The sequence below is a fragment of the Tenrec ecaudatus genome, chromosome 4, assembly GCF_050624435.1.
Source record: "Tenrec ecaudatus isolate mTenEca1 chromosome 4, mTenEca1.hap1, whole genome shotgun sequence".
In the NCBI taxonomy this organism is placed as follows: domain Eukaryota; kingdom Metazoa; phylum Chordata; class Mammalia; order Afrosoricida; family Tenrecidae; genus Tenrec; species Tenrec ecaudatus.
This window is the reverse complement of record NC_134533.1, coordinates 159,720,378-159,747,702: the sequence shown is the minus strand read 5'-3', so window position 1 is coordinate 159,747,702 and position 27,325 is coordinate 159,720,378. Positions and strand designations below refer to the sequence as shown.

The window sequence follows — 27,325 nt, the reverse complement described above, 5'->3', positions numbered from 1 at the left end:
AAAATGGTTAATACCAGTCCACTTCAACTCACTGTGAGGATATTGATATTTATGTGCTCCATTTTTGACCACTTCCAATTTTCCTAGTTTCATACTTCACACATTCCAAGTTCCGATCACTGGCAGATATTTCTTCCTCCTGAGTCATCCCCCATCAGCAAATGAAGCGAGATATGACCAAGATGGTCCTTCCAGCCATAATCGCTTATAGTGAGAGACATTTTTGCCTCTATGCCTGTGGTTATAGTCCCATTGTGCAGGGAGTTCTCCGCTACACTAATGAATAGGATTAAAGGGGGATAGATTCCGAGTTTCCACATTACTAGAAAGTGTGCATCAAGTCACACCGTGTTTCCTTGCGAGTGTGAGCTACTTAAGGCAACCCCATGTGTAAGAGCCTCTTAGAAGCAAGAACAAAGTAAATTTCCAGGACCTTCAGAAGAGCCACCCAAGGAACATGTGTTGAGACCTGTCAGGGCATCCGAGGTGGTAAGAGGCTGAGACCAAAGGCAGAACAGAAGAGCAGTGCTAAGACTGTGTCAGGGAAGCAAGCTATTTCCTGGCCCATGGACGCAGAAGCCGAAGAATCACCTGGCTGAGAGGCTGAGGACTAGAGACTGGTTACTACTGGCCAAGAAATATTGCTGAGGACCAATGACTATAACCCTACTGTTTTCTGATCCTGATCCACAGTAACCTGTAAATAAAGCCAGCTGTGTTGTCTGAGTTCTCTGGCCATTGCAATGAATTATCAAACCCAGCAGTAAAGCATTGTTATGAGGTTAACAGATGGTATCAGACTAGGTGAAGAGGGGTGGCAGTATGTCTGACCTCTGCCTCCAACAACAGGGAAGCCAGAGGTCATATATGGTCTACCATGCCTTTTTCTGCAGGAAGATATCCTGGTATTTTGGTACTATAGTTGCAACTTTTATAGATGTCAAAATTAAAAACAATTTATTAATTAACACAGTTAAAGTATGAGTCTAGGAAAAACCCTGCTAATGACTCAGTACTATCCAAGGAGTATCCCGGCAGTGTCCCCAGAGTCAGTTGTTTAGTTTCAGCTGTGGACCAAATGGTTAAAGTGCAGCCATTTTCTCTGAAGAAAGCTTGGTGCCATGCCACACTTTCTTCTGCAAATAACACACCTACACATACGGCACTTATAAAAGAGGTATGAGGGAGGCAGGTCAGCAGGACGCACCATGTACTGGGGTTGCAGTGACAATATTCATGTTGTGTAAAATTATAGTACTTCGAAAAAATCTGCCTTTGAAACCTCTGGAGCACAGTGACACTCATATACATAAGCATTCACCAATTTTCTACTGAAGCAAAGAATGAGCCTGAAGTTGCTATATATCTAAATTACTCACACAACTCTCCCTCTCATTTCTCGGTTTTTGACTAAAGAAAAAGTTGTCAAGTACCGATCTGTCTACAAAAAAAACTATTATATGACATGTAAAATATTTATAAATCAGATTCTTATGAATTTGATTAATAACGGCCTCTGCAACACATATAAACTTTGAGGTATCAGTAAGAGGATTTTAGGATCTGCAAGCCTAGAAAGCACTGTCAAATGGTAATAACAAGGTTGATCAGGCACGGTCTTGGCCAGTGTTTTTCTTTTTTAAATCATTTTATTGGGAGCTAGTGTTTTCCTTAGCTCATTCCCTCCTCCTGTCATAGGTCTCTTTAAAGCAAAACGGTGAAATAATGACGGGAACATTGGAAAGAATAAAACCAAATTAGACTGGTGGAAAGTTTTATTGAGCAGAAAGTCCTACGGCAAGTACTTGAGAGAGCGTAACAGTTCCGCTCTATAACACTGCGTCCGATGCTCTCCTGTAAGTGAGAGGGGCTTGACAAAGTTCATGGAGAAACTCCATGATGTTTGTTCAAATTTTCAACAAGCCTTTAAAATCTCCATCTTGACATTAATCCAATCATTTCAGCGACACATTAAGAGGGAACTACTTACTTTCAAAATTCTTGACATATATAAACGGTTAAGAGAAAAGTATCGCCAAGCTCACCTCAATCCAACTAACATAAACCACCCCTATAGTTTACCCTAAAAAAGTTAAGTTAGCTCCCTAGCTTGAACCACGTGTGTACACAAATGAAAAACTCCAGAAAGTTAAAGTCTTTATTCAGAACTTCAGAATCACGGTATCTAAACTCTAAACAAACCCTGGCGGCAGTGTTTAGGCAGCCGGCTGACAGAGACCAGAGGCTTACGCCAGCAGTGCCTCCTCCGGCGTGAAATGAGCCGTCTGCTTCCGGAATCACAGCCTTGGAAACTCTATGGACGCAGGAGCAGTCCTCTGTCCTATACAGTTGGTAGGATTCCAAGTTGACTCAATGGCAGTGAACTTGAGGTATAATGGCTAAGCACTTGACGTTTAATAAGGTTGGCAGTTCAAACCCACCAGCAGCTTCACAGAAAAAAGCTCTAGTCATTTGTTTCTATAAAGATTACAAGCTAGAAAACCCGAGTGGTGCAATTCTCTCACATGGGATTGCTTAGTCAAAAATTAGATGGCACATAATAACATAACAGAATAATTAAGTTAACTCTTCGTTTGGGCTTAATTAGGGAGTCTGATCATCCTTACAAAATTAGAAGCTTTTAATACTTCATTGTTACAACACTTTAATATGTAAATCAGGGGTTTTCTCTCAAGGATGAGGGAGGAATTCTATATTCAAATCGTATTCATGGATTTAAAAGCAAGCGGCTCATTTTTATTAGTTTGTCAATATGCTGGAATCTATTGTTCTTTTGAATGATGAATGTTTAATGAGAGAGCAAGTGTGCCTTCCAATTCATAAATCTAAATTTAACCAGATTCCTTAAAATCACAGGAAGATATTTTTAAAACATAAGCAGCTACTTTACTGAGCTGCTAACACATGCAAGTTATTTTTTATTTAAATGTTAGATTGTTCAATATCCATAAATATTGTTTTCTTCTACTACAGTAAAAATAAGGTAATTCCCAGTTCAAAGCATTTAAAGACGTTAATTTTAAAAAAGAAAAGATCAACTTTCCTTCTAAATGTCCAGCAATAAGCTGAACCTCAACATCCTTACCAAGAACATAAAAATAATTTAATAACTTAATGGATAACAAGTTCATACAAAAATAATTTTCACATGTTCTTTAATAAAGCAAGCAATGTGAAAAGAATGTGCAAGCTTGTTTTATGCTTGAATATCTAATTAACATCTAAGGATTAATAACTCACAAATCTAGCACCACAGCACATGAAGATACTATAGCGCCTGACATGAAAAGCAAAATAATGACACTCTACTAGTTCAGAAGGAACCGAAACACCAGGGATAATTAAATTCCCATGTTCTTTTATAATCTAACACTTTAGAGCTACTGATCTATCTCAGTGTTTTGAGTGAGCAATCAAAATATTCCTATTCTTAAAATTAAATTTTCTTCTTTCAATATGGGGCAGATAGAATATTTAAAAAAAATTTTGTCCTCCTCGTCAACATCCACAGCTGTAAATAGTTAGCGGCATGATCTCATCAGGTCATCATTGATGCCCCTTCTTCACCAGTAGCATCCTGGGAAATGTGGAGGTCTTCAAGCATCTCAGCCAGACTAATCCGAGGTGCTCCTTCGTCATCCGTGTCACTCTCCACAGCGATGGTAGAATCTAAGGGGAAAAAAAGATGTGAAATAAATACTAATATGGAAATATACAAAGGCCTACATACCCCACCCTCAGCACTATTTATTTCTACCTATGTGTGATCTGAGACTTTTGTACCATATCTAGGGCGGGCATTTGAATGTGAACTGACTAAATAAAATAAAATGAGTAAGTGTGTGGACAAATTTCCAAGAAGGCTTAAAAAAGTTTATGGAAAATGGAATTGAAAGAGCATGGAATTATTCCATGAGCTTTTTGAACACCCTCCTATGTAAAACCAACAATCTGGGGACCGAATTCAGATGCAAATAAAACCAAATATGGAATAGAAAGTAACATTTTAATGCTTTGCTGCTCTGCAAATATTTTTAGAAAAAGTTCACTACAAAGGAGTCAAGAAACACACAACTGGTTAGTCAAAGTTAAGTTATTAAATACTCATGCTGAGGTATTGAGATATAGGCAATCACACATTCTTCAAACACCAACCTCGGTAAATGTTGATATTTTTCCTAATTGTTTCATCTTCTTCAAGATCTTCAAGGAAATCTTGATATTGCCTTTAGGATATAAAAACATTTAAATACTTCATTATAACAAGAAAGCATAAATTTAGATTCTAATTTGGGCATTTTAAGATAAAGGTGCTCCAAGTGTTAAGCTATGAGAGGATTCTCTACTCAACCTTCCTCCTAAAACAACTTTATGGCCAAGTTGAACATACATTTTCAAACTATGAGTAAATAAGTTAATACTGATGGTATCAGGTATAATATGTAACTATTTAAATTAAAATAAAATTGTACAAGTTTATGAGGGCTTCAAAGGTTTATGAAAAAAACAGGATTAAAAGATGAAATTTCGACTTTTGAAGCCCTCTCATAATATACAATCAGTATTCTTTCTATGTGTAATTACACATCAGTAATTTTTTATTCATAAGTCCAAACTCCATTATTTATAAATTTCTAAAGCAACCTATTTATAAGAGCAGAAAGCTAAATGCTCTATCTCTGTAGGATATTGAAATCTTAATGCTTTGTCAGAGAATTTCCTGTAGGATCTAACACATTAAAGAAGAGTGTAACCTTTCATCATCTGTATCCATGTTTTCTCTATCTCTCGCAAGCTCTTTCAGTTTCCAGTTTCTGCGGCGCTGACGTTTGGTCCGGTCATAACTTTTCTTGATTAGAACCTAAAGAGAACAAAAGTATTTGCAAACTTACAAGAACTCCATAGTAAGGCCTCAAAATGCATTACAGTTAAAAAATTTAAAAAATTAAGAATGCCAGGGCAAAGTCACCAACAAAAATGTTGGTAACATCTCATAGGAAAGATCAAGAGGTGATGTCAAGACTTTCCTATGTACGTGTTAGGTTATTGTTAAATTCACGAACGGAAAATTTTCAGTGACTAAAACACAAGATCATGAATTTGTTTTAAAAACAAATTTCAGTTTAAACTATTTCCATAAATCATGCTGACAGATTATCCCAAGAACACATCTTCTCTTCTTTTCCACATTAAAAGCACTCACAAGAGTACATGTCCTAGCACAGTGTTCAGTGAGCAATGAAGAAATTAGTAAATAATTTTATAAAACGTAATTCAGAATCATTTCAATCTCTTCCTCTAACCTAATTACAAATCTGTATTTAGACTTACACAAAGCAGGCTCCATTCACTAATTTAGAGAGAAAGGAAAGCACAACTGGATGGTGGGAGAGGGCTCTTTTCTTACTGTAACTTCATTCCCACGCACAGCTAAGGAAATCAATCCTTCTTAAAAAATATTAAACAAACAAGTAGGAGAGGGAAGTCTTTCACACTGATTTCATATCTACAGTTGGTCATGAATCTTATAAGCTCATGTTAGAATTTAACAGTTTCTCGGAAGTAGTTTTCTCCAAGACTTGATGCTGTGACGATTATTTTCAATGCAGTTATGTTCAACGTAGAATCATGGCTGTAACTCCATATGTGTTCTTCACTGAACACTACGTGAAACAAACGGAGGTTAATAAGAACTGATCTGAAGAAATCCTAAAGAGCAAGAGTGCTCGCTGCAGAATAATTTTTGCTCTACAGGTAGCATCCGGCCTTTTAACAGAGTAAAAATGTGAGTATATGAGCAACAAAAAAGCTCTATAACTTTTTTATTCACCCCAAGAACCAAACAAACTTAAACACATTTGCTACTACACTGCAACGGCAATTTCAAAAGTATGAATGCATGCAATTATCCATAAGAGTTCTATCAGTCATCTATAGATACTTGAAAAGGGAAAATCTACAGCCTTACCACATCTGGGATTCGATCGGGGTTCATTTTGTTGACATGCTCATCATTCAAGTTACAGTTGGCTAAATCAAATCTGAAAAACACACATGCTATTCACTACCCAGAGAATACCCTTGTGTAGTTCATAGTGAAAATGCTGATGCTCCATTATCCCCTTAGCATATATTCGAACTCAGATGACTGGCTTCAAATTGTATACCAAAAACTTCCACTCTCTAGTAGAAGGAATAAAAATTACGAACACAAAACTCATGTTTAGAGGATGCTGACAAGCTCGGAAGCAGCAAAGACTGTGTTACACCTCTAAAGACCCTCTGCATATAAGCTGCAATTCAAACCAATAGCGCACTGGAGCCGTGCCCTGTGCACCAACACCCTCATCTCCACCCTCCCCCACAGCCCCGTGTGTGTGTGTGTGTGTGTGTGAGGGAGGTGGGGGACAGGGGAAGACACCTGTAAATGTTCATCAATCTAAAAACCGATTATACAAAAACTTGAAATAAATGACTCCTTTAAGAATCCTTTAGGAAAACTAAAGACTTTTGCCCAATCCATGGTTTAATGCAGTAATCAGTAATAAAATGAGTTAAAAAAAGCTTCTAAGGGCTTTTTTTGAATTCTTTTTGAAATAACTCTATAACTATTTTAGGCAGCTTTGCTGGCTCCCATAGCAAATCTCCAATGCTAATCGGCAATTTAAAACAATATAAAGTAATACAAACCCCAGCACAAGGTCTCCAGGATTTAGAAGATGTCCCAAATGTGTACGACAAAAGTACTGTTTATCTGTATCCATTTCAGAGGTTTTCTGTACCCAGACTTCCCCAAGGGTATGCTTATTAAGAAAGAAAATAAACGAATGTTAACAAAAAGCATGGCACAGAAATATACAGTATTGATTCTAGAGTCTCATAAATGTCATCAATTTTTTGCTTTCCAGACCTCTGAAATATCTTCAAAATTAACCATTTACTGACCTATGAATACTGAACAAACAACAAATTCATAAATAAACCATAGGATTTTTAAGACTTTTATAAAACATAAAATTACTGATATAATGTTACCTAAAAATAGAAACAGGATCGTTTTAAAAAGTAATGCTCCCATTGGGAAATGGGCCAAAAATAGAGTAACCCATAGGAAAGGGGGATATCAAGCCCGGAAGTATTCAAAGTAGCCCCTTGTTACGGACAGGGAAGAAAGGCCAGGGTTCAGACAAAGCTTTATGGCAACACTAGTGCCACACACTCCTATCTTTAAAGATCTCAAATATTTACCAAGTTAGTTTTTGAGCACTACTAGTTTAATTAAAAAAATTTAACTCTTTTTTGTAAAAACTACATTCTACATAATCTGACATCTCAAACGTCCAGGTTTGATTCACTACGGAAGAAGTCAATACCTTTCCAAAAGGCAGACACAAGTAAAATGGGACTAAGAACAAAATACTAAGATACAGGCAGAATTATGAATCTCAAAAAAGAAATGAAAAAGTACAGGTAGGACAGAGAACTGAAATTAAAGATAGATTCTTTATTAAAAAAAGAACCAAAAAGGAAAAGTGAGTTACCAAGCAGAGATGATTCTATATAACAGGATTCATATTCTAGTTACTAGATTGCTTCTAACTAAATGCTCTTTAAAACTGCTCTGTTCTAGCCTAACTGTATTAAGAAAAATAAGAACTTAGTTTCATATCTGAGGGGCATGGAGCTATTCAATAATTCTTTATTTACTATGTGATAAAAATGTTCCTTAAAAATACATACGTGTGTGTGTGTGTGTTTTAAATACATATACAGAAAGCAAGGCGAAGCCCTGGTGGCATATTAGGTTAGGCGTCTCACTGCAAACCAAAACGTCAGGCGTTTAGATTCATCAGCTGCAGGATGAGGCCTCCTGCTCCTACCATGACGTCCACCCTTGGGCCCACAGGGGCGCTTCCACTCTGCGTCGGCTCAACTTGATAGCAGTGAGGACTGCTTTTAATACAGACAATAATCTCTCTTCCGGGTCTACTAGTTTTCCAAATTATCAGAAGCTATTTTTGTCTCAAGAGGCAGTATTACTTCAATAGCAAAGCATACTTCTATTACTCAGGTTGGGCTCTATAAATATTATTTTAAACAAGTTTTAAGAAACAGGATTGTAAATACCTGATAGCAGTTATGGGGCACGACTAAGAAAGGGTAATTCTGTAAACTCTTCCCGTGTCAGGAAGTAAGCCTGCTTTCAAAGACTAGGAAACTCACGTCAAAAGGACACAGGTACATGGCGGCATCCCACTGGCTAAATTCATGTAAAAGGAACATTTCTTTTAAAGATGGAAGAAATGAAGGGAGGAAGAAAGGATAGTAAATACCTAACCTTTCATGAGACCACAATGATAATTAAAGAGAAGAAAAGAATGCCAAACCACAAGAGCAAGTCAAAACTAATTTCCATTACTGGAGAGAAATTACTTTCAGATAAACTTCCCACTGGCACTGAAAATGGGTGCTACTCGAAAAGGAATACAGAATTTGTCCAGCACTCTTCTTTACTCATTTATAAAAAAGTCCTCCTTCAAATTCACTACTGTTGTGTCAATTCTCAATGACAGCAACCCTCCAGACAGAGTAGAACTGTGTTTCTGAGGCTGTAAATCTGCAAGAAGTAGAAAGCCTCACCCTTCTCCCATCAAGCACCTGGTGGTTTCAAAGAGCTGACTTTGCAATTAAGTGGCCCAAATCCTGATTCAATACCCCACCAGGGTTCCATTCTTCTTACTTAAGAATTCCAACTAACAAGCATGCATGTGTCTGTGTGTGGGGTGGGGGTGGGAGGGTAAGTTAGAAAACTCACCATAAAGCAAACCTACATCAAATAACTGTTTCAAAAACTATCAACAAATGCTAACGCCATGGGGGAAAAGGTACTAAGAACTTGATATTACATGTTATCACCCCACAAATTACTTGTGTCTACAAAGAAAACCTCACTAACATCAATTTAACGTCAACTCATAGGGAGCCTATACATAAGACAGGGTAGAACTGTCCTTGTATGTTTCCAAGACTAACTGTTTATAGTAGAAAGCCCTGTCTTTTCTCCAAGGGAGCAGCTTGTGGTTTCAAACTGCTTGTGGCTTCAAAACATCCTTGTGGCTCACAGCTCCAACTGTAACCACTACACTACCAGGTACCAGGAGGGCTAGGCAAACACCCTACCTTTACCCTGGAGGGACCCCTGCCTATCATCATCTTAACAAGTGAAACCAGCAGCCATTACTTGTCTATAAACATGATTACCAAAAGGTATACACAGCATCATCACCCCTCAAATATTCTGAGCAAAAAAGTTTATATTATATTTAATAAAGCCTTGAGAAATACTCAAATATTTCCAAAGAATACATAAAATCAAGTTAAATGTTGAGAAAATACAAAGAAAAATCAAGGGTGCAGAGCATTCTTTAAAATAAATAAACTAAATGGAAGCATTAAAAAAATGGTTGGTGGGTACTATTAATAGATTAAAAATTAGAGAAGTAATATTCAAATTGTGTATCCACAACTGGATATTCATTTTAACAAATTATTAAAGACATGTTTGGCACAAATGAAAAAATCTGTGTACAGACTAGATTTTTGATATTTTGGAGAGTATGCAGTATTAAGGATATTATTATATTTGCTACTTTTAAAAAGTATTTGTAAATCAACAAAGGTTACTTGGTCATTCAGGCCTCTTCTACGAGAGTAACTCAAGGCAGTGCTTTCCTTTATAATGGCATACACATTTTTAAAATTAGTCTTTCAACATTAAAGACAAAATTAAATAAAAGATAAATCTGATCATTTTCACCACAATAATCACAATAATGAATTTTTAAAAAGAAATTTACTTTTAACCCAATTAAGTGGTCATGTTATTCACTCTATGCCTTGACATTATCACCAAATAAGTGGGAAAAAGAGCACAGGGGTCCTCAAACTTTTTAAACAGGGTGACAGTTCACTGTCCCTCAGACGGTTGGAGGGCCAGACTAGTTTAAAAAAAAAAAACTATGAACAAATTCCTATGCACACTGGAAGAGTTGGTTGCTAAGCAGGATAGGCAACGGTGGCAAAAACACCCGCTGGGTTGGATAGATGCCCTCGGCACGGGCCACGTGTAGTAAAGCAAAATCATCTGGTATGGCTCTTCTATTCAGGTGTACAAATGAGGCATCGAAGCTTCTTACTCTCAATTGGTCAGTTTGGCTATTTTACTGAGTAAAGAGTGAGCCAACTCAGAAGCAGGAAGAGAATCCTATGCCCATCCAGAAAAACAAGCCACTGGGGACCACATGGGAAATCTCTGCTTGAAGTGGCAGCAACAGCTGCAGAGAGACAAGAGGCTGAGGTCCCAACATCAAGAGCACGAGTCAGAGAGGCAGGCCTGCAGAGCTGGATGTCCTATGGGTACTTGTCAGTACTAAATATCTTCAACACTTGCCCAGGCAGGGCAGAGGCGAAGGTGAGAGACCAAGGCCCAACCAGATTAGGACATGCCTACAAACATGGTTGAGGAGAGGCGCTCTGTGCACAAAAGCACGTTTTCTCATCTGGACCTGTGGTAATCTGCTAACTTCCTGAATAAAACCCCATCATTGGAGTATTGTCTCTAAATTCAGTGTGGCCATTCTACAGGATGACCTAAGCCAGAAGAGTGGAGGGGGATCAAGGAAGATGGAGGACAGACACCTCTGCTCCAAAGGAGTCATGCTTGGACAAACATGAACGTGTATTCTCCTGTACCAGGTATAGCTGGAGAGGTCAGACATGGCCGCCCAAATATATAAACTAGCCAATTAAAGGTAGGCAGGATGGAACCTACTTTTTTGGATACCGTTCCAGCACCTGCATTGCGTTTCAGGTTTCGAACGACATTGCACTCCATCACAATAAATTCCTCCAGCTGTTTGGGATGGCACAAGCTATTGAAAGGATGACTCCAAAAAGTGTTCCCATCAACATCGGCAACTAAAAAGAAACGTAAAACATTAAAGAAAGGGAGAATCAGATTTCAAAGAGCTGAAATGAAATAGCGTATCACCTTAAAATTCCTATGGTTTGTAAATTTCTCAGAGCAAGAGAACTACCAGGCTTCAAACATCATACATGGTTACCACAATCAGAAGAGCACTAAGCTAAGTGCTCTTCAGCCAAGATTAGGTCCCTCAGGTGTCCAGCTGCTTCATGAGCTGGCCTTTTACTATCTAGAGCCGTGGCTCTCGACCTTCCTAAAGCTGCAACCCTTTCGTACACAGCGCCTCCTGTGGTGGGGACCCAACCATAAAACTGCTTTCGCTGCTACTTCATCACTGTCATTTTGCTACTGTTATGAATCATCATGTAAATATGATGTGCAGGATGTATTTTCACTGTTACAAATTGAACATAATTAAAGCATAGTGATGAACCACAAAAACAATGTGCATTATATATTGTAAAATATTTGCTTCTAATTACATATAAATGAAACTTTGTCTTGTAGCATGGGTAACCGTCTTCACACTGGGTACTTATATGTAAGTTTATCTGCATGTGGGTGGACCTGCCTGGAGACGAACAGAGTGGTGTCTCTGTTCCTAAGACCATCAGAAACGTGTTTTCCGATAGTTTTAGGTGACCCTTGTGAAAGGGTCATTCTATCCCCAAGGGGGCCACGACCCACAGGTTGAGAACTGCTGATCTAGAGAAGCCTATTGGTCCTCTATCTGCTTGCGGTTGTTCCTGATTTTTGCTTTTAAGTGGTGCTGACTCATGGCAGACTTTATGACAGACAAAGCATGATCTTCATGATCACTGGCTTGTTTGAGCCCACTGTTTCCACTGCTTCCATTGTGGCTATAGCTGTCAATCTAGCTTGTTCAGAACTTCCCCTTACCTTCATTCTATTTAACTGATAAGAATGCCCATCCCAATACTATAAACGCGCCTTGACAAATGAACTTCAATGGGATAACGAAGAATTAATAGAATAACCGCTAACTTTATAATGAACAGAATGACTAATAACTTTCTTGATAATTCCAACAACAAAATAGTTCATTGAAATATATGAAAAAGGTCAATGTGTAGTCAAGTAAAAACTGTCGAAATGAAATTTTCTTTAAAAAATAATTTCTAAAAAGGAAATGTTAAAACAATCAAGCAATGAAATCAGTTAATATTCAGGCTCTAACTAAATGTCCTACTAGCTTGCACACAATTAAGGTCCAAACTTAAAATATTTGCTATATACTATAATTTGGCATAAGCTTAGTATACTAGTCATAAAAATTAAATACGGCAAATAGACCATTTGGTTTCAGTAGTAATACTAATAGATTTTAGTAACTCTTAAAACTTAACTTCCCCCACCCCCAGCCAGTCCTGGGGCTTTGGGGCTCAGCTCAAGGGGAATCCCTCTGGGACATGGGGTACAGTGAATGGTGTGACCCTTTGCCTAGGCATGCCTACACAGTAGGGTATGCTGGGCCCCTTTAGGGTTTCCCATATGGACTCCAATAAATTTCTTCCCGTTTGCTGATAAGAAAAAAATTTTTTAATGGCTTCTCTATACAAAAAATACGAGGGTACTTAATCAAGTTTTTAATTCCAATTTTTATTAGTATTCAATAATATTTTTTAAACCATCCTTTCAAGACAATGTTGTGTTTGATTACTACACATTACAAAATTATTAATAGTTCCCCAAACTTACCCTGTAGAGTGTTGGGATCTATCAGGTGAACAGCACTGGTTACTCGAATACACACACAAATCTGGCTCATATTTCCCAGGCTTTGTGCCAGTTTAGGAGACAGACACACAACATTATCCTAGGCATAAGAACTAATATTTAAAATGAGGCAAATTCTAGTAACAATCTCTAATAAGCACCCGTCAACGTAAATTTGGTCTCACTGCATTTGATCAGTTATTTTTAATTCTATTATCAACAACAGGCCTAGAGAATGAGATTTTAAGAGGAACAATAACTTAAGATAGACACATTTAATAAAAATGCTTTAAAAATGTTCTTCCCGTGAGTATTCATTGCACTTTTATTTACATTTAGTTTTATTCAAGTTTGAATACTTGGCGTGCCGTAACATTTGTCAATATACTGCATACGTTCTAAGCAAAGTATTATGGTTTTCTTAATCTAGTGGATGAATTCTTTCAATATACCAATAAAAATCAAGACTTACTGCCCAAGAAAGTTATGTCAGTATACATTGGGAAACACCAATCAGAAAAGCAATTACCTGTATAAGAATGTAAAAGGGCTCTAAATTTTCATTTAACCTGTATCTTTTCACAATCAACGGGTCCTCCATTGAAGGAATAGACATTTCTAAGTACCCCTGCGCCAGCATTTTGTTTTTATTAATAAGAGTTTCCGAAGACAAATAATACTATTATTACATTATGAGGAGGCTTCAAAAAGTTCATGGAAAAAAATGAATAGATAATGGCAATTTTCGGAAATTTTTTTAAGCCCCTTCATATGTACTCACTCCTCCAGCTTAAGAGTCACTCAAAGCAGGTAACACACAGGTCTTAATCTGCGCAACTATGTGCCAAAAAAAAAAATTCCATTTTAAATTGGGCTCAGCAAAATCTGACCCTCGAGACAAATTCAGCCTCTCAGCTGTTTTTGTTAATAAAGCTTTACTGGATCACAGCCAGTCATTTATTTACATCTTGTCTACTTTTGAACTACAAAAACACATGTGAGTTGTTGCAAGAGGCTGGCCAGCAGAGCTGATTTTTATTTGCTATCTGACCCTTTAGGAAAGGGTTTGCTGGTACTGTTTATCACTGGGACTGGGCTACACTATAAACTAGTGACAACAGTTTTAAAGCGTTAGCATCAAAGACCCGGGCCTAAAACTAAGCCTCACCATTGTGGTGTGGTGTGGTGCATGTTTGGGCAAGTCACCTAACCTCAAGCTTCAATTTCCTAGTCTACAAAATGCTATGACCTATTTATATTTATTAGTATCTCAATACTAGGTTTTATGTAGAATGGCAGTTGTCTTCATTTTATACTGATATCAAACCTCCTACAGGGCAGGGACCCATGTACGTATAATTCTTAACATATTGCTTTGTGAATTTGTTGCATTTTAAATTTAACTTTTGAAGGGTTTTTACCTTAAAATAATTAAATGAACTGCTAATCTACATTTTCACTTTACCATAGATTATGCTCTTAAATCATTAAAAATGGTTTCATTTCATTTCTGTAATATTATGTCCTTTAAGCTTTCCAAAAGCAAATTCAAACTGATGTCCCACATAGTGGCTCAGTGATACTTTTTTATTGTCATTTTCTGGATTCAAAATTCTCTGTAACTGTCGTATGTCCTCTAGGGTCACGCATTTTTTGAAATAACGGACCTCTAAAAAGTGCAGCTAGTCCTTTTCATTCTAAAATATAAACTCTAAGCCATGCCAATTTATAAGGTTAAGCATGATTACTTTTTACATCTTTTTAATATGGTCTGAATGTGCCAGAAGCAATTTAATTTTATTCTAAAATTTTAGCCAATCACGAAAGGAAATCAGGAGTGAATAATTACATATAAACCAGTTAGTTACTTGTACTCTTATAGATAAGAATTAAAAGAGAAAAAATACCTTGCATATTGGAACAATTTCCACAGAAAAAGTACTCTTGTAATTGTATGTGTTACTATGGATATCCTGAGAGATCAATCTCTGGGACGCTTTGGACCTAGTAAGCAAGAAATGTAACAGGAAGTTAAAGACCAGGCATAAAGTGCCTGGACTCTGAATGATTTTCATCAAATCATCACTATCCAGTGTCTGAACTGACATCCTGATGCTTGCTTGCTATGGTGAAACCGAACTACACCCACTTGTATTTCGGAACTTCACTAAGCTCTCGTGCACTCCCATCAAGTCAATGTTGCCTCCCAGTGGCCTCCCTGTGGGTGTCGGAGGTTACGACTGTTTACAGGAATGGAAACCCGTCTTTCCTCCTTGAAGACGCTCGTGTTTCAAACCGTTGACCATGCACACCTCAGGCAATGCATAACCACTACACAACCCTTGCTATTGAAAACCTCCAAAACACAGTCTCGGCTCAGCTCAACAAAGTCTACGTGTACCTACTACTGCAATCACATTGATTCCGCCTCATTCGTACCTCTGACAGTCCATGTTCCAATCATTAATGGATGTTTGCAACTCTTTCTTCCCATTTTGAGTCATGCCCTACCAGCAAGTCAAAGTCCCAAAGCTTTCATCCACCCACGCCACCACGGTGGACTCTACTCGAAGCAGCTCTTCCCCAATCCTATTTTGTCTGCTGCCCAGCCTGAGGGCTCCACTCTCTGGCACTGTGACTGACAAACGTTCCACTGCCATTCTGAAGGTTTCCAGTTGCTAATTTTTAAGAAGCGGCTGCTTCCTTTTGTTCAGTCTGTCTTAATCTGGGAGCTCCTCTGCAACTTGTCCACCATGGGTGACCCAGCGATGTTGGAAATAGCCGTGGCACAGCTTTCCCCATCACAGTAACACACATGCCACCACAATACTACAAAGTGACAAAGGGACTCCTTCGTAGTATTCATTAAAGCCCAGTCTTTGTTCACATTAATCTCACCTTTCACTAGAAACTCGGACTATGAAAACCCTCCACATTCGGAGTCTACGTCATAGACCCTCCATGAAGCCTCTTACAGCACGCTCCCCTGATCGTTCCTTTTCCCACCGTGTTAAGTACTTACAATCGATGATGTTATCATTACATGTCTGAATTCTAGCTTCTCAAAGAACTTCTTAAATACATCTTTGGCTACTTCCCTTGAACTGGCTAATCCAATAATAAATACTTAATGATTATGCAAATACTCCTAAACATAAAATAATTTGCCTAAGCCTAAAGATTAAATGCAACCTACACCTAATCCCAGTTCAATGAATTTACTCAGATTCAGAACTCACCTGCAGGGAACTGTACAATGAAGAAATTCTACCATCTTCTGAGCATGTTGTTTTGAGGAATAATAGAAATCCAGACCATCTTTAAAAAAAAGGGGGAAAAAAACATGAGAAATGAGAATAACTGCAAAATAAGATTTTCTTTTACCAACACGGCTATATCACAAATTAAATCGCTATCAAATACCACCATAAATTAGAAAATATGAATACATTATATTGTAGCCAGAATAGAGACATCATTTAAGACTCGTGGTGAATCAATGGACAAAATAAATCTGACAGTTATCGAGATGGAAAAAAACTAAAAAATTTAATTTCAAAGAAAATCAAATTCAGGGTCAAAATGGGAAGAAAAATAGCAAAAAACACAATGATGGACAGATATTTTATATAGTAAACAGATCTACCAAGAAAATACAATGTCAACAATAGCATGGAGACACATAAAACAAAGACTATTAAAAAAGAAAAGAAAAAATCAAGAAGTGTTAACAATTGTCCACTAGTTATGGTAAACAGCAGCCAAGTTTCTCTTAAAACAGATATAATCCATTGATTATTTTTAAAAAAAAAGAACAAAGAACTTGGATTAAACCATCAGAATTTATTTAATCAAGATGTATAAACCACAATTCTCTAAGAAAAACAACACAGTATTTCAAGTACTTATATTGATAAAATAAGTATAAGAATTTAAAAACTCAATAAATTCCAAAAGGCAGCAATCCTAGAGACAGCGTTATCCAGCCACAATGCAGTAGGGCTCCGAATCAGGAACACAGGCATGTCCAGAAGCAAACACAGCTGGAAGGGATGTTGAAAGACAGTCCTGCAAATAACTATACAGCTGAGTTTTTCTCTCTTTTTTTTTGGTGTCCAAATGGGTTTATTAGAATGGCTTCCCACTCATCTCGACTCAGGGTCTTTAGTGCTGCTTCCGTCTGAAGAAACATGCTTTTGTATGTCTTGCTTTCCTTCCTGTAGGCTGACAGAGGACAGTAGAGCAGCCAACACACAAAACTGTGCCTGGCTGAAGACTGGTGATTTTATAGCAGCCTGGGCATCGACCCCGTGAAGTAGGAAGTGGGGCTCTGCACCAGGTGCTTCTTGTGTTTTCTCTTCTCTTCAGGAGAGGGATTAAGGAGATCCTTTGCGAGTCATGATCGCTGGGGAGGTAGTCACCGCCAAAAACCCGCAGCGAAGTATTTAAACTACCCAGAATAGCCAGAACAATTTTTAGGATTTTAGAAACATATCTTCACAATTTCAGAACTCACTACATAAAATTATGTATAGTCAAGATAATGTGGTACCGGGATAAACATCAATATAAAGATCAATATATCAGACATAAGAGTTAAAGGTAAAACTGTAAGGCTTTGGAAAGCCTGAGTACTGGACTTGATCTACATTTAAAACTTTTGCAATGCAGAAGTTACAGTATTAAAAAGAGAAAAAGGCTATAGAGAAAATATTTAAAATGTGGTAAGATTTGTATCTGGAATATATAAAGAATGCCAACAATGCCTACTGAGACAATCCTATCAAAGAATGGGCAAAATATTTTAATACATATTTCAACCAAGCTGTTTGTTGCTGTCGAGTTGATTCCAAAGCACAGAGATCCTTCAGAGCACAGACCTGGCCTCCTATAGCATTTGCAAGGCTGCAGATGTTTACAGAGGAAGACTGCAGGCTGTTACACAGGCTGTTAGAGAAGGGAGCTGACCACACTCCACTACCCATGGCTCCTTAAACAAGATTTCACAGTGGCTGACAGGCCCGTGGTGAGAAAATAAAAACATTAGGAACAAGAAAACTTAAACATAAGCATAGTGATCAGCGAGTATAAGGATACATTATGTTGTTCAATTTGATAAAAATGCGAAAAACTATATGAAATGGTTTATTTCCCTAGAAAATGCTATCAAAATTGACTGAAGGTGAAGCAAAAAAACTGAGAGCAATTAATGATCTTAAGCTGTAATAGATTTATACCCCTTATCAACAAGGCTCCAAACAAATGATGGGAAGCTCAATGGACGATAAATCCTACGTAGAAAGAGGATAAATCCTTTCAACCTAACATAACAGATCTGCTAAAGTATGAGCAGATACTATACTACATACTCGAGTATAAGCCAAATTTTTTCAGCACATTTTATATGGTGAAAAAGTCCCCCAGTTTTTTGTGGTAAAAACAAGTACCCAGCTTATACTCACATATACGATACATATCAAACAGAAACTTATAGCAAACATCACAGTAAGCATGAAACTTAAGATAGGAAAAGTCTGATGATGCTGTTCTAGGTGAAGAACAAAATTGGAAAGAAATAAATTTACCATTGTCTATCAATAATTAATTGTAGACATAGAGTATACCATTGCAAACTATAAGTGATATTAGATTTTTAAAAGATCAATAGCTTTCCTAATAAAAAAGTAGAAAACATAATGGAAAAAGTTACATCCACAGCAACAAACAGTCTAAAATCCTGAACAATAATAAACCAACAACAAACTTCAAAGGTCATTACATAAAAAAACTTCACTGAAGAATCGAACAAAATTAAGGAACACTTTGTGCCATGTACTGTTCTAAGAAGTTTGCATACTCTAGATCGTTTAATCTTCAAAATAATACTATGATTTAAGATTTTTTTTTTGCCAGAAAAACTGAGACTCAGATAAAAGAACACACACAAGGTCAGGTCCAAAATATGTCACAACAGATATTGAAATCCACAGAATCTGGTTCCAGAAATCTATGCTCTGACCAACAACCAAGAGAATTTTAGTCCCCACCCTCTAAAAATATGATGGCGTCCACATTACAAAGCATAAGAACTTACAGACTGTGTTAGAAGCAGTGAAACAAAACACAGTCCACGATTTTGAATTAATGGGGAAAGCACACACAGTTCAGTTCATGGGCACTGAAAGACTGGATTAACCTTTACGTAAAAATTTCTACCACATAAGATTATTGATCCAAAAGTAACAACAAAATCAACAATTTTCTTGGAATAGGGAAATATTTCCCCATATTAATGTTAAAAGCCACACGAATGAAAGAAAAGCTTCAGTACGATAGAAGACACGTAAATGAATGTAAAAAATCTCTCTTCCTCTCTGCATAAAACAAGTCCTGGATAAATTTTCTATAACAGCACTTTATACTCCATTAATGATTCACTCATCTGAGGACTCCACCAGATAAAATTAATTGAGGAAGGAGACTAAATTTTCTAACTAAATTGGGAAGGCACCAATTCACAATTTTTAGAAAGTAAAAAAAAAAAAAATGAAAGTCAACCAATTGGCACTTAAGTAAGTTGAAATAATACTTTAACTTTTAACTCACCGTGAATCTCTTTGATACGAAGTGTGTTCTGATGCATTGCATATTTCAAAATCAGCTGTTCCAGGTAGTAGAAGGTCTTTTTGTGTAAGGTCTAAATATAAATGCATTATCAGATTTGCACACACACGAAAGCCACATTTTGTACAGACACAGCACACTAATGCTTTAAAACAAAAATCGTCTAACGATTATATAAAATCCAAATGCTCAATTTCTGTAAGTAAAAATTCCAGGGAACTAACTACTTTTAATGTCTGAAAGATTTAGAAAGAAAAACACAGAGGTGTTATTGAGATATAAGACGGAGAATTCACTCACACCCCACCCTCTCATTACCTTTTGCCTCACTTGAATTATAGACTTCCAGAAATCTTTTGCTTCTACTCGATGGCAATCTCCACACATTTGGGACTGGACGACGTAATCCACCACAAATACTTGCTGAAGAATAGCACCATTCATCACCTAATAGAGAAGAAATTATACTCCTTCGTTTTGTTTAATAACAATTATCTTTCTTAACAGATGCTTCAATACTTCATTTTAAAATCATTTCTCATGAATGCGGTGAGGACGTCGATAGTGCTTAAGTCAAATGTAAAGCCATCTGGTAAGTCACACTCTTAAGACACATGCGGTTAGGAACCATCGAGTTGTTCTCACAGTGACCCCATGTACAACCGAATGGAACGATGGCTGGTCCTTCAACCTCACAACTGTTACGTCTGAGTCCATGGTTACAGCCACTGTGCCAATCCACCTCATATACAGGTTTACTTCCTAGCCTTTAGTAACTAACATTTAAATAATAATTGAAGTTAAAAGAATATTCTTTGAAAAATGATACACTATATATGAAATTCACCCTTATGAGAAAAAAATAAGAAAATAAATCTCAAAATAAAAAAACAAAATCCTGTTTAATATTTCTCAAGTGCAGCCAACTGTCAGAAAGCACCTGGGACACACTAAGTGTAGAGGTTCCTGCGTCTCACATCTAGAAACTTTGATTCGGTTACAATGAGCCATGATGGTGAGTTGGGGAATCAGTGCCTAACAAATGTAAATTAGTTCAGTCTTGTCCAAAACAAAAATAATACTGAAACGCTATCACAGCTCACTCGCCAGAGGCTGTTCTTCCTAAAGATCTCACAACTTGTGATGACCCATAAAAAACAAGGGCGAGACCAAGAATGCATTCTTCTTTTCATATGCTCTAGTCATAAAATAACTACTAGATCTTTCTTCTACCTTGACTGCAACTGAATGATATACTGCTTACCTCTTTCTGGATCGTGAGTTTAACTTTAAGTCTCTTAGAATGGGGCTCAGTCCAAACAAAACCTGCATCTACAAGCCGTACCTTCAATAGAACACAAATAATATTTAACAACTTCACGCCTGAGAAAAGAGAGCAATTCATCTATAAACAGATTTGAGAAGAAGCTTATGGAATTGGAGATTAGCATCATTATATACTATTGTCTCTAAAGAAAAAAAATCATCATAGAGATCAGCAATGACAATAAATAAAAATACAACCAATGACTATAATATAATCCGTGCAAAAAAAATATAAAGGTTTGTGAAAAAGAGCATTTTTGTTTTTCTCTTAACAAGTATACTGCCCATTGAATGGAAATTGAATTCTTTAGAAGGAAGGAAGGACCTGGTAGCCTTACCCTCTACTAAAATCCTTTTCAGGTTTTTAGCTTCATTTGAGTCATTCTCTTAAGTATATTAAATATATCTTCCCCCTGTTTCATTCCTCACCCCAGCCCCACCCCCACCCTCACCCCCACCCCCGCCCTGGCCAGGAACTTGTTAGGAGTCTCGTGCACCAAATAGGAAACCCACAATAGGAAGTCACTTTTAGTCAGCAGCTCCTCAGAGGCTGTGGCAAATTTGCTGTGGCAAATTGTACCCAGCTCAATACAACTAGAATGAATCCAGATTGGCAGGAGAAGTGAGGGAGATGAGACCAAAGATGTGAACAGAGACCAGATATAGCGTCTTATGAAAAATGTTCTTAAAGGGGAAGGAGCAGCACCATATAATGAAGTTTGCATTTGGAAAGATCACTCTGGTTGCTATGGGAAGAAGTGACGGATAAATAAGAATAAAGGCCATTGCTAATATTGAGGTAGGCTGACTAAGGCAAAGCAGCACCAGGAATAAGGGAAATACCAGGAGCAAGAGGATCCATGAGCTATTAAAAGTTGTAAGATGTAATTGCAACTGATACAGGAAAGAGGAAGAAAACAGACATGAGCGTGATAACCTGAGTATCCAGTCTGGACACCCAGGTCACACTACTGTTGATGCCAATAAATAGCCGATTTGAGGGGAGAAAAGGTTGCAACTAGCTTCGGAATTTGAGTTTTAAGAGGGTTAGCCATGTGTAGTCCCAGGAGTCACTCTGTAAGTAGCATGGTATTTGTTATTCTAGAAACTTATGGATACATTTAGGCTGCAGATAATAGACTTGGAACTGTCAGCAAGCAGATGACAACATTATTAAGTCTTATCTAGTGAGGAATCAAATAGCTCATATACATGCAGCACCCTAGATACAACCATATGCATATAACTGGTTCCCCTAAAGCCAAGTCCAGCCAACTACAAAAGTCTCACAATCAGTTTCTTGTTCCCTGTGGGCAAATTAAGATGCAGCCCCACAGCACTGAGTCACAATGCCTAACCAAGCTGTCTGCAGGAATGAGCAGAGTTCCTCATGTGCACTTTTGCCATTCGCAAACACAACTTTCACACACTCTTTGTCCTGAGATAATGAGGCTCAATCAACTTCACTGGGTCCTTGGTCCTTCTTTACCAAAGTCCTAGCCACCTCTGTCAGCCCTCATCTCCCACACTCCCTCCCGGGTCTTTATCTAACCACCACCAAAAAACAAACCAAACTCACTACCATAGGGTTGATTCCGACTTACCATGAGCCTACAGGTCAGAGTAGAACTGCGCCTGCATGTTTCCAAGACGAACTCTATGGGAATAGAAAGCCTGGTCTTTCAGGTGGTTTCAAATGGCTCAATTATGGTTAGCAGCCCAATGCATATCCACTCCACCACCAGGGCTCCTGTGTTTCACCTAACACCCGTCCTTAAATCCAAAACTCATTCACTATGCCCACTGGAATGCAACACCCCCTGAATCTTCTATCTCTTTGTCCAATAGCCCTTTCAACTCAAGATCTCCTGATGACAGGGTTCCCCCTACAGCTAATTCAAGTGATACTGATTTGTCTCCTCTTCCCCTCTATCTCTGGTGCAGAAGCAGAGCCCGAGACTGCAGCCCTTAAGACACCCTTCAAACCTGGAACTGAACTAACTCACTCACCCCTGGGGATTACCTTGCAGCCACATAGGCCTATAAAGTGAATAGTAACTGTTCACGCATGAGGCGCCTAACTCCTGAGAATAACCAACCATGAGACCAAAGGGGCAGCATTTAACCCAAAACAAAGCTCAGGAAACAGAAAGGCCCAGGAAAGCAGTCTGGACATAAGAGAACCCAAGGAACTGCAATCTACATGTCATGAAGCAAAATGTGTAAAACCTGTTGAGAGGAAAATGAACCTGCCCTATAAACTTTCATCCAAACCAGAATAAAAAAACCTGAAAAACAGAAAAGGTTTACAAGTTAGCTAAATAGAAGCCAAATGCCTAAGCCATAATGCTATAATTCCCTAGATCAGTGGTTCTCAACCTGTGGGTCGCGCAGAATCTCTTTGGGGGTGCAACGACCCTTTCACAGGGGTTGCCCAGTTCATCACAGTAGCAAAATTAGTTATGAAGTAGCCACAAAGATAATTTTATGGTTGGGGGGTCACCACAACATGAGGAACTGTAAAGTGTCGCAGAATTAGGAAGGTTGAGAACCACTGCCCTAGATTATATTCTATGATGGTTTTGTGTGTTTTTCAGGGAAAAAAAATTATTGCACATAAAATTCTCCTTAAGAGGCAAAAATTTTAGCCTAAGATCTTTTAAAACTAAGGTATTTGCCTTTCCTATTATATATATATGTTTTTAAATGACAACATCTGTAGTGGGGTGCTTATCTAGAAACATTTAAGAATTAATTTAGAAAAACCTACTCATAACTTGGAATTTTCTGAAAACAAGCACTTTAATTGAAGCATACCTGCAAAAAGCTGATTTTATTTATTTGACTTACCTTACTCAGAGGGGTTTTGAGTTTTTTTAAGCACAAAGCAAGAAGTTCCCTGGATTCTAAGGCACACTGAACCCAAGTTGCTGGCGGCTGAAAATACCTGAGAGAAGACAACGCACAGAAATCTAGCATCACTCAGGAAAAACAAAAACCATCTGCATATGCACACACAGAACACTGATTATGTCCCAAACAGAATACTCCAGGTCAATCTGAAGTACTTAAGCCAAATCCATTTTTATAGCTCCAGAAAGCTTTCAGTCAGACCAATAGCTTTAGTTAAAATGGACTTGCTTTCTCAAATAATCATTACTTAATAATTAATTCCTCAAATAATTCTAACTCAGAAAGCAAGTCTGACCTAATATATTATTAAAGAGGTATTATTTTGCAAGCGCCAGGAAGCATTTCAGTGAAGATGATAAAATGCCCAAGAGTTCACTGAAACTATGCTCTTCAAGAGAATCATCTTAAAATAGCATGGAAAAGAGACATTATGTACTTTTAAAATACTTGAGGACCACTAGTTCTCAACACCACAGTCAGCAAGAGTTCAGGCCAACTGCATGTTCCTCTTAAAATTTCAAACTACAAAATTCAAGTTTTAAAAGCTTAACTTCAATCAAAGTATACTGTAAGTTAAAATTTTAAAGGGGCTGAGAACAGCAATCAGCATATGGTAGGTGTCATCCCTATGTTTGCTAAATACATAATACGGTTAATGTGCTATGTGTGACTTTAGGGGCACCTGTTCCATGGTCAAAGTCCTGGCTTTCACTATTAAATGCTTGATCAAAAACCTTACACAAGTCACTTGGCTTCTAAGAACACTTTTGGAGCTAGAAGAGACCTCACCTCTGATCTAATTAAAACCTCTTCCCTGGTGAGAAAAAACTAAGGCCCAGAGAGGTTAAATGGCCCAGTTTTTTAAAAGCTAGGATATACAAAATAAAGACAAACGATGTCTCCTGATGCGTTGCCAAGAGTTATCCACCTTGCCATGGTAATAGGAAATAGTTATGGAAATTTAAGCCTCACACTTGCCAAACCGCCAAACTGTAGACTCCCTCAAACAGTACACAGTGTTTTGTGCTGATACACAAAATATCCATGTGTGAAGTATTTTTCTAGGGAGAAACCACTGTCAATCTGAAAGGAGTCCCTGACCCACCTCATTCTCTATACTAACAATTAAGATTCACGGGACAAATTAGAAAAGGACACCATAAAATCACTGGTGACAATCAACTTTATTCGCTTATCTTGGTATGATCTTGATGTATGTGGGTAGCTCTCCGATGTATAAATCTCAACTATCCCCCAAACCACACTCACTGTCACAGTGTAGATTCCGACTCACAGCGACCCTGTAAGACAGACTAGAACTGCCCCCACGGTGTCCTGAGGCGGCAAGTCTTTACAGAAGCAGACTGCCTTTCTCTCCCTCAGAGCAGCGGGTTGGTTTAAAAAAGCCAGCCTTCGGGTTAGCAGCCCAGCACTTTCACAGGGCTCCTTCATGTCAACGCTAGTAAGATAGTTTCACACTGTACCTTTGACACTGTTTGCAGAAAGAAATCGAAACCTGCTTCGGAATGCCTTGGCTGATGTCCACTTTACTTCGCAAACAGGCCACACATATATTGGCAGGATTTGGACTAATTGGGACACCGCATTCACAGCACAAGCTTGAATAAATGAAGCATAAAATTTCAAAATGAGATTTCATAAATGAACTAACTTCCACCAACTACCACTGTCACTCAAATCTACTTCACATAGGTACCTACTATTAGCCATTACACACACACACACACACACACACACACATTCCCAGACTTTTTCTATACAGGTACAAAAATATCCATATTTATTTTTACCAATAAAAAAGACAATAAAGTTCAGTTTAAAATATTACAGCAAATGTAGCAAACGTTTGAAAAGCCTGTTATTCATCCATTTTAAAAATTGGACAACTAAGCAAGAGATTAACCAAGTAATAAAACATCTATGGCAAAAACCGAAAGAGAATTCTATGCCAAACACTTGCAAGGTCTATTTATCTCTTTTTAATTAAACTACTTCATATGGAAAAAGGATAAACCACTGTAACTAAAGCAAGATAAATTGAGGTCAGAAATTTCCTCACTGTAGTCAGTATATTTTATGTAGACAGCAATATACTCCAAAAGTTAATTTTTCCTTCCCTACAAAAGGTCTCAGGTAAACAGCAAAAAAACAAAACAAAACAAAAACACACTGCCACGGAGTCAATTGGAACTCAAAGCAACTCTATAAAGGGGTTCCAAGTCTGTGGAAGCAGACAGTCTGGTGGTTTTCTTGCAGACTGGGTGGTGGGTTTGAACAGCTGACCCGTGGAGAGTAGTTCAATGCCACACATACCAGGTCACCATGCTCCTTCAGAATGGCTGACAGGATTGTCAAGCTGTAAGCATTTACCCAGAAACACTTAACAGAAAGGGAAGACCATCGCGTAGCACTGACTATAATGGCAGTAACATAACACAAGATGTACTGGGCGCAGAAAAAGTTGGAGAGCCACTGGTGGGAGAGTACTCACTGCTATCAAATCAATTCTGACTCCTAGTGACCCTATGGGACGAGGTAACACTGCCTTCTCGAGTTTCCAAAACTAACTGTTTATGGGAATAGAAAGTCTCATCTTTCTCCCTCGGGGCAGCTGGGATTTCAAACTGATGACTTTGAGTTGGTGTCTATGCCACCAGAGTTCCTGATGGAGAATAGTGTTGTCCAAAAACACAAAAAAGAAAAAGATGCGGGGTGGAAGGGTAGGATGGTTGTAATATCACACGTGGGTACTGAGCACTTGGAAGTATGGCCTGAGCAAAGAAAATCAAAAAACAAACTCAATGCCAACTCATAGCTACCCTATAGAACAGGGTCCAACAGCCCTGTGGGTTTCCAAAACTGTAATTCTTTCTGGGAGTAGAAAGCCCTGTCTTTCTCTCATGGGAAATAGACGAATAATTCTATTCCTGTTTAGTTCATTTAAATGGACACGTGTATTTCTAATAGGTAAATTTTTTATTATTTATTCTTTCCCAGTTACGACAAAACAAATAAAAAAAAAACCTCTCCCCACAGTGGGGCGATAGATTCAAAGACTGCATTTTAACATCTTTAAAATGACGGTGGTGGAGACAGGGGGTGACTCACATATGCCCGGGGCTCCGGTCGGCGGGTTCGGCCATATACTCCATTTTCCCGTACGCCTTGATGCAAGACACACACACAAGAGTAACAGCGGGAATTAAATGATTTCTCCAGTCACCTCTTCCGCCACTCTTCCCCCTGCCTCTCTGATGCGACAGAAAGGCCTCGTAAAAGTAAGAGAAAGATCAGCCCCGTTAGTAGTTTTGGAAGAAATAACTTTTATTAAGACCAAAACTGAGCAATTTCTAGGACTCGGCCACTGACCCGGGAGGACGCAGCGCGGGGCCCAGAGCACCCTCGCCCCGCGATCCGCCACCCTGGGCCTGCACCCACCGGCCCGACCCCACGCGCGCTCCAGGGACGAGGCGCACGCGCGGCGCTCACGCCGCCGGCCGAGCCCGCCCCGCGCACCCTCCAGGCCCCGCGCACCCCACGCCGCGCCCCAGCGCCCGGAAACGACCGGACGCCCCCCGACCGAACCCGGACTCGCGGGAACCCCACTGGAACTAACCTCTCCCGGCACCTCCACAGGTAAAGTTACTGCCACGGCCGGCACCGCGCCTGAGAGAATCTCGCGAGAAGACGCAACTCTCG

General features: G+C 38.5%; 1 protein-coding gene across 1 annotated transcript; it reads right to left on the bottom strand.

Annotated features, from left to right (window-relative positions):
* Positions 1–1,757: 1,757 nt before the first annotated feature.
* NMD3 (NMD3 ribosome export adaptor) lies at positions 1,758–27,325 on the bottom strand. Its single transcript, XM_075546998.1, has 16 exons — positions 27,243–27,325; positions 26,735–26,790; positions 25,090–25,224; positions 23,543–23,639; positions 20,631–20,711; positions 19,685–19,813; positions 19,349–19,439; positions 15,982–16,060; positions 14,650–14,746; positions 12,725–12,842; positions 10,853–10,998; positions 6,712–6,824; positions 5,990–6,062; positions 4,776–4,882; positions 4,177–4,247; positions 1,758–3,690 (listed from the first exon to the last, which is right to left on the bottom strand). The coding sequence occupies exons 2-16, from the start codon at positions 26,776–26,778 to the stop codon at positions 3,560–3,562; spliced, it is 1,512 nt and encodes a 503-aa protein (XP_075403113.1). The 5' UTR covers positions 26,779–26,790; positions 27,243–27,325; the 3' UTR covers positions 1,758–3,559.

What these genes read in the sequence shown, in the direction of transcription:
- NMD3 (XM_075546998.1), bottom strand. Translation starts at nt 26,778, where the DNA reads ATGGAGTATATGGCCGAACCCGCCGACCGGAGCCCCGGGCATAT. An exon ending in TCAAAACCCCTCTGAGTAAG is followed by an intron (nt 20,712 to 23,542) that starts GTAAGTCAAATA and finishes GTTCTATTGAAG; the next exon opens with GTACGGCTTGTAGATGCAGG. An exon ending in TCGTATCAAAGAGATTCACG is followed by an intron (nt 16,061 to 19,348) that starts GTGAGTTAAAAG and finishes TTTTTTTTAAAG; the next exon opens with ATGGTCTGGATTTCTATTAT.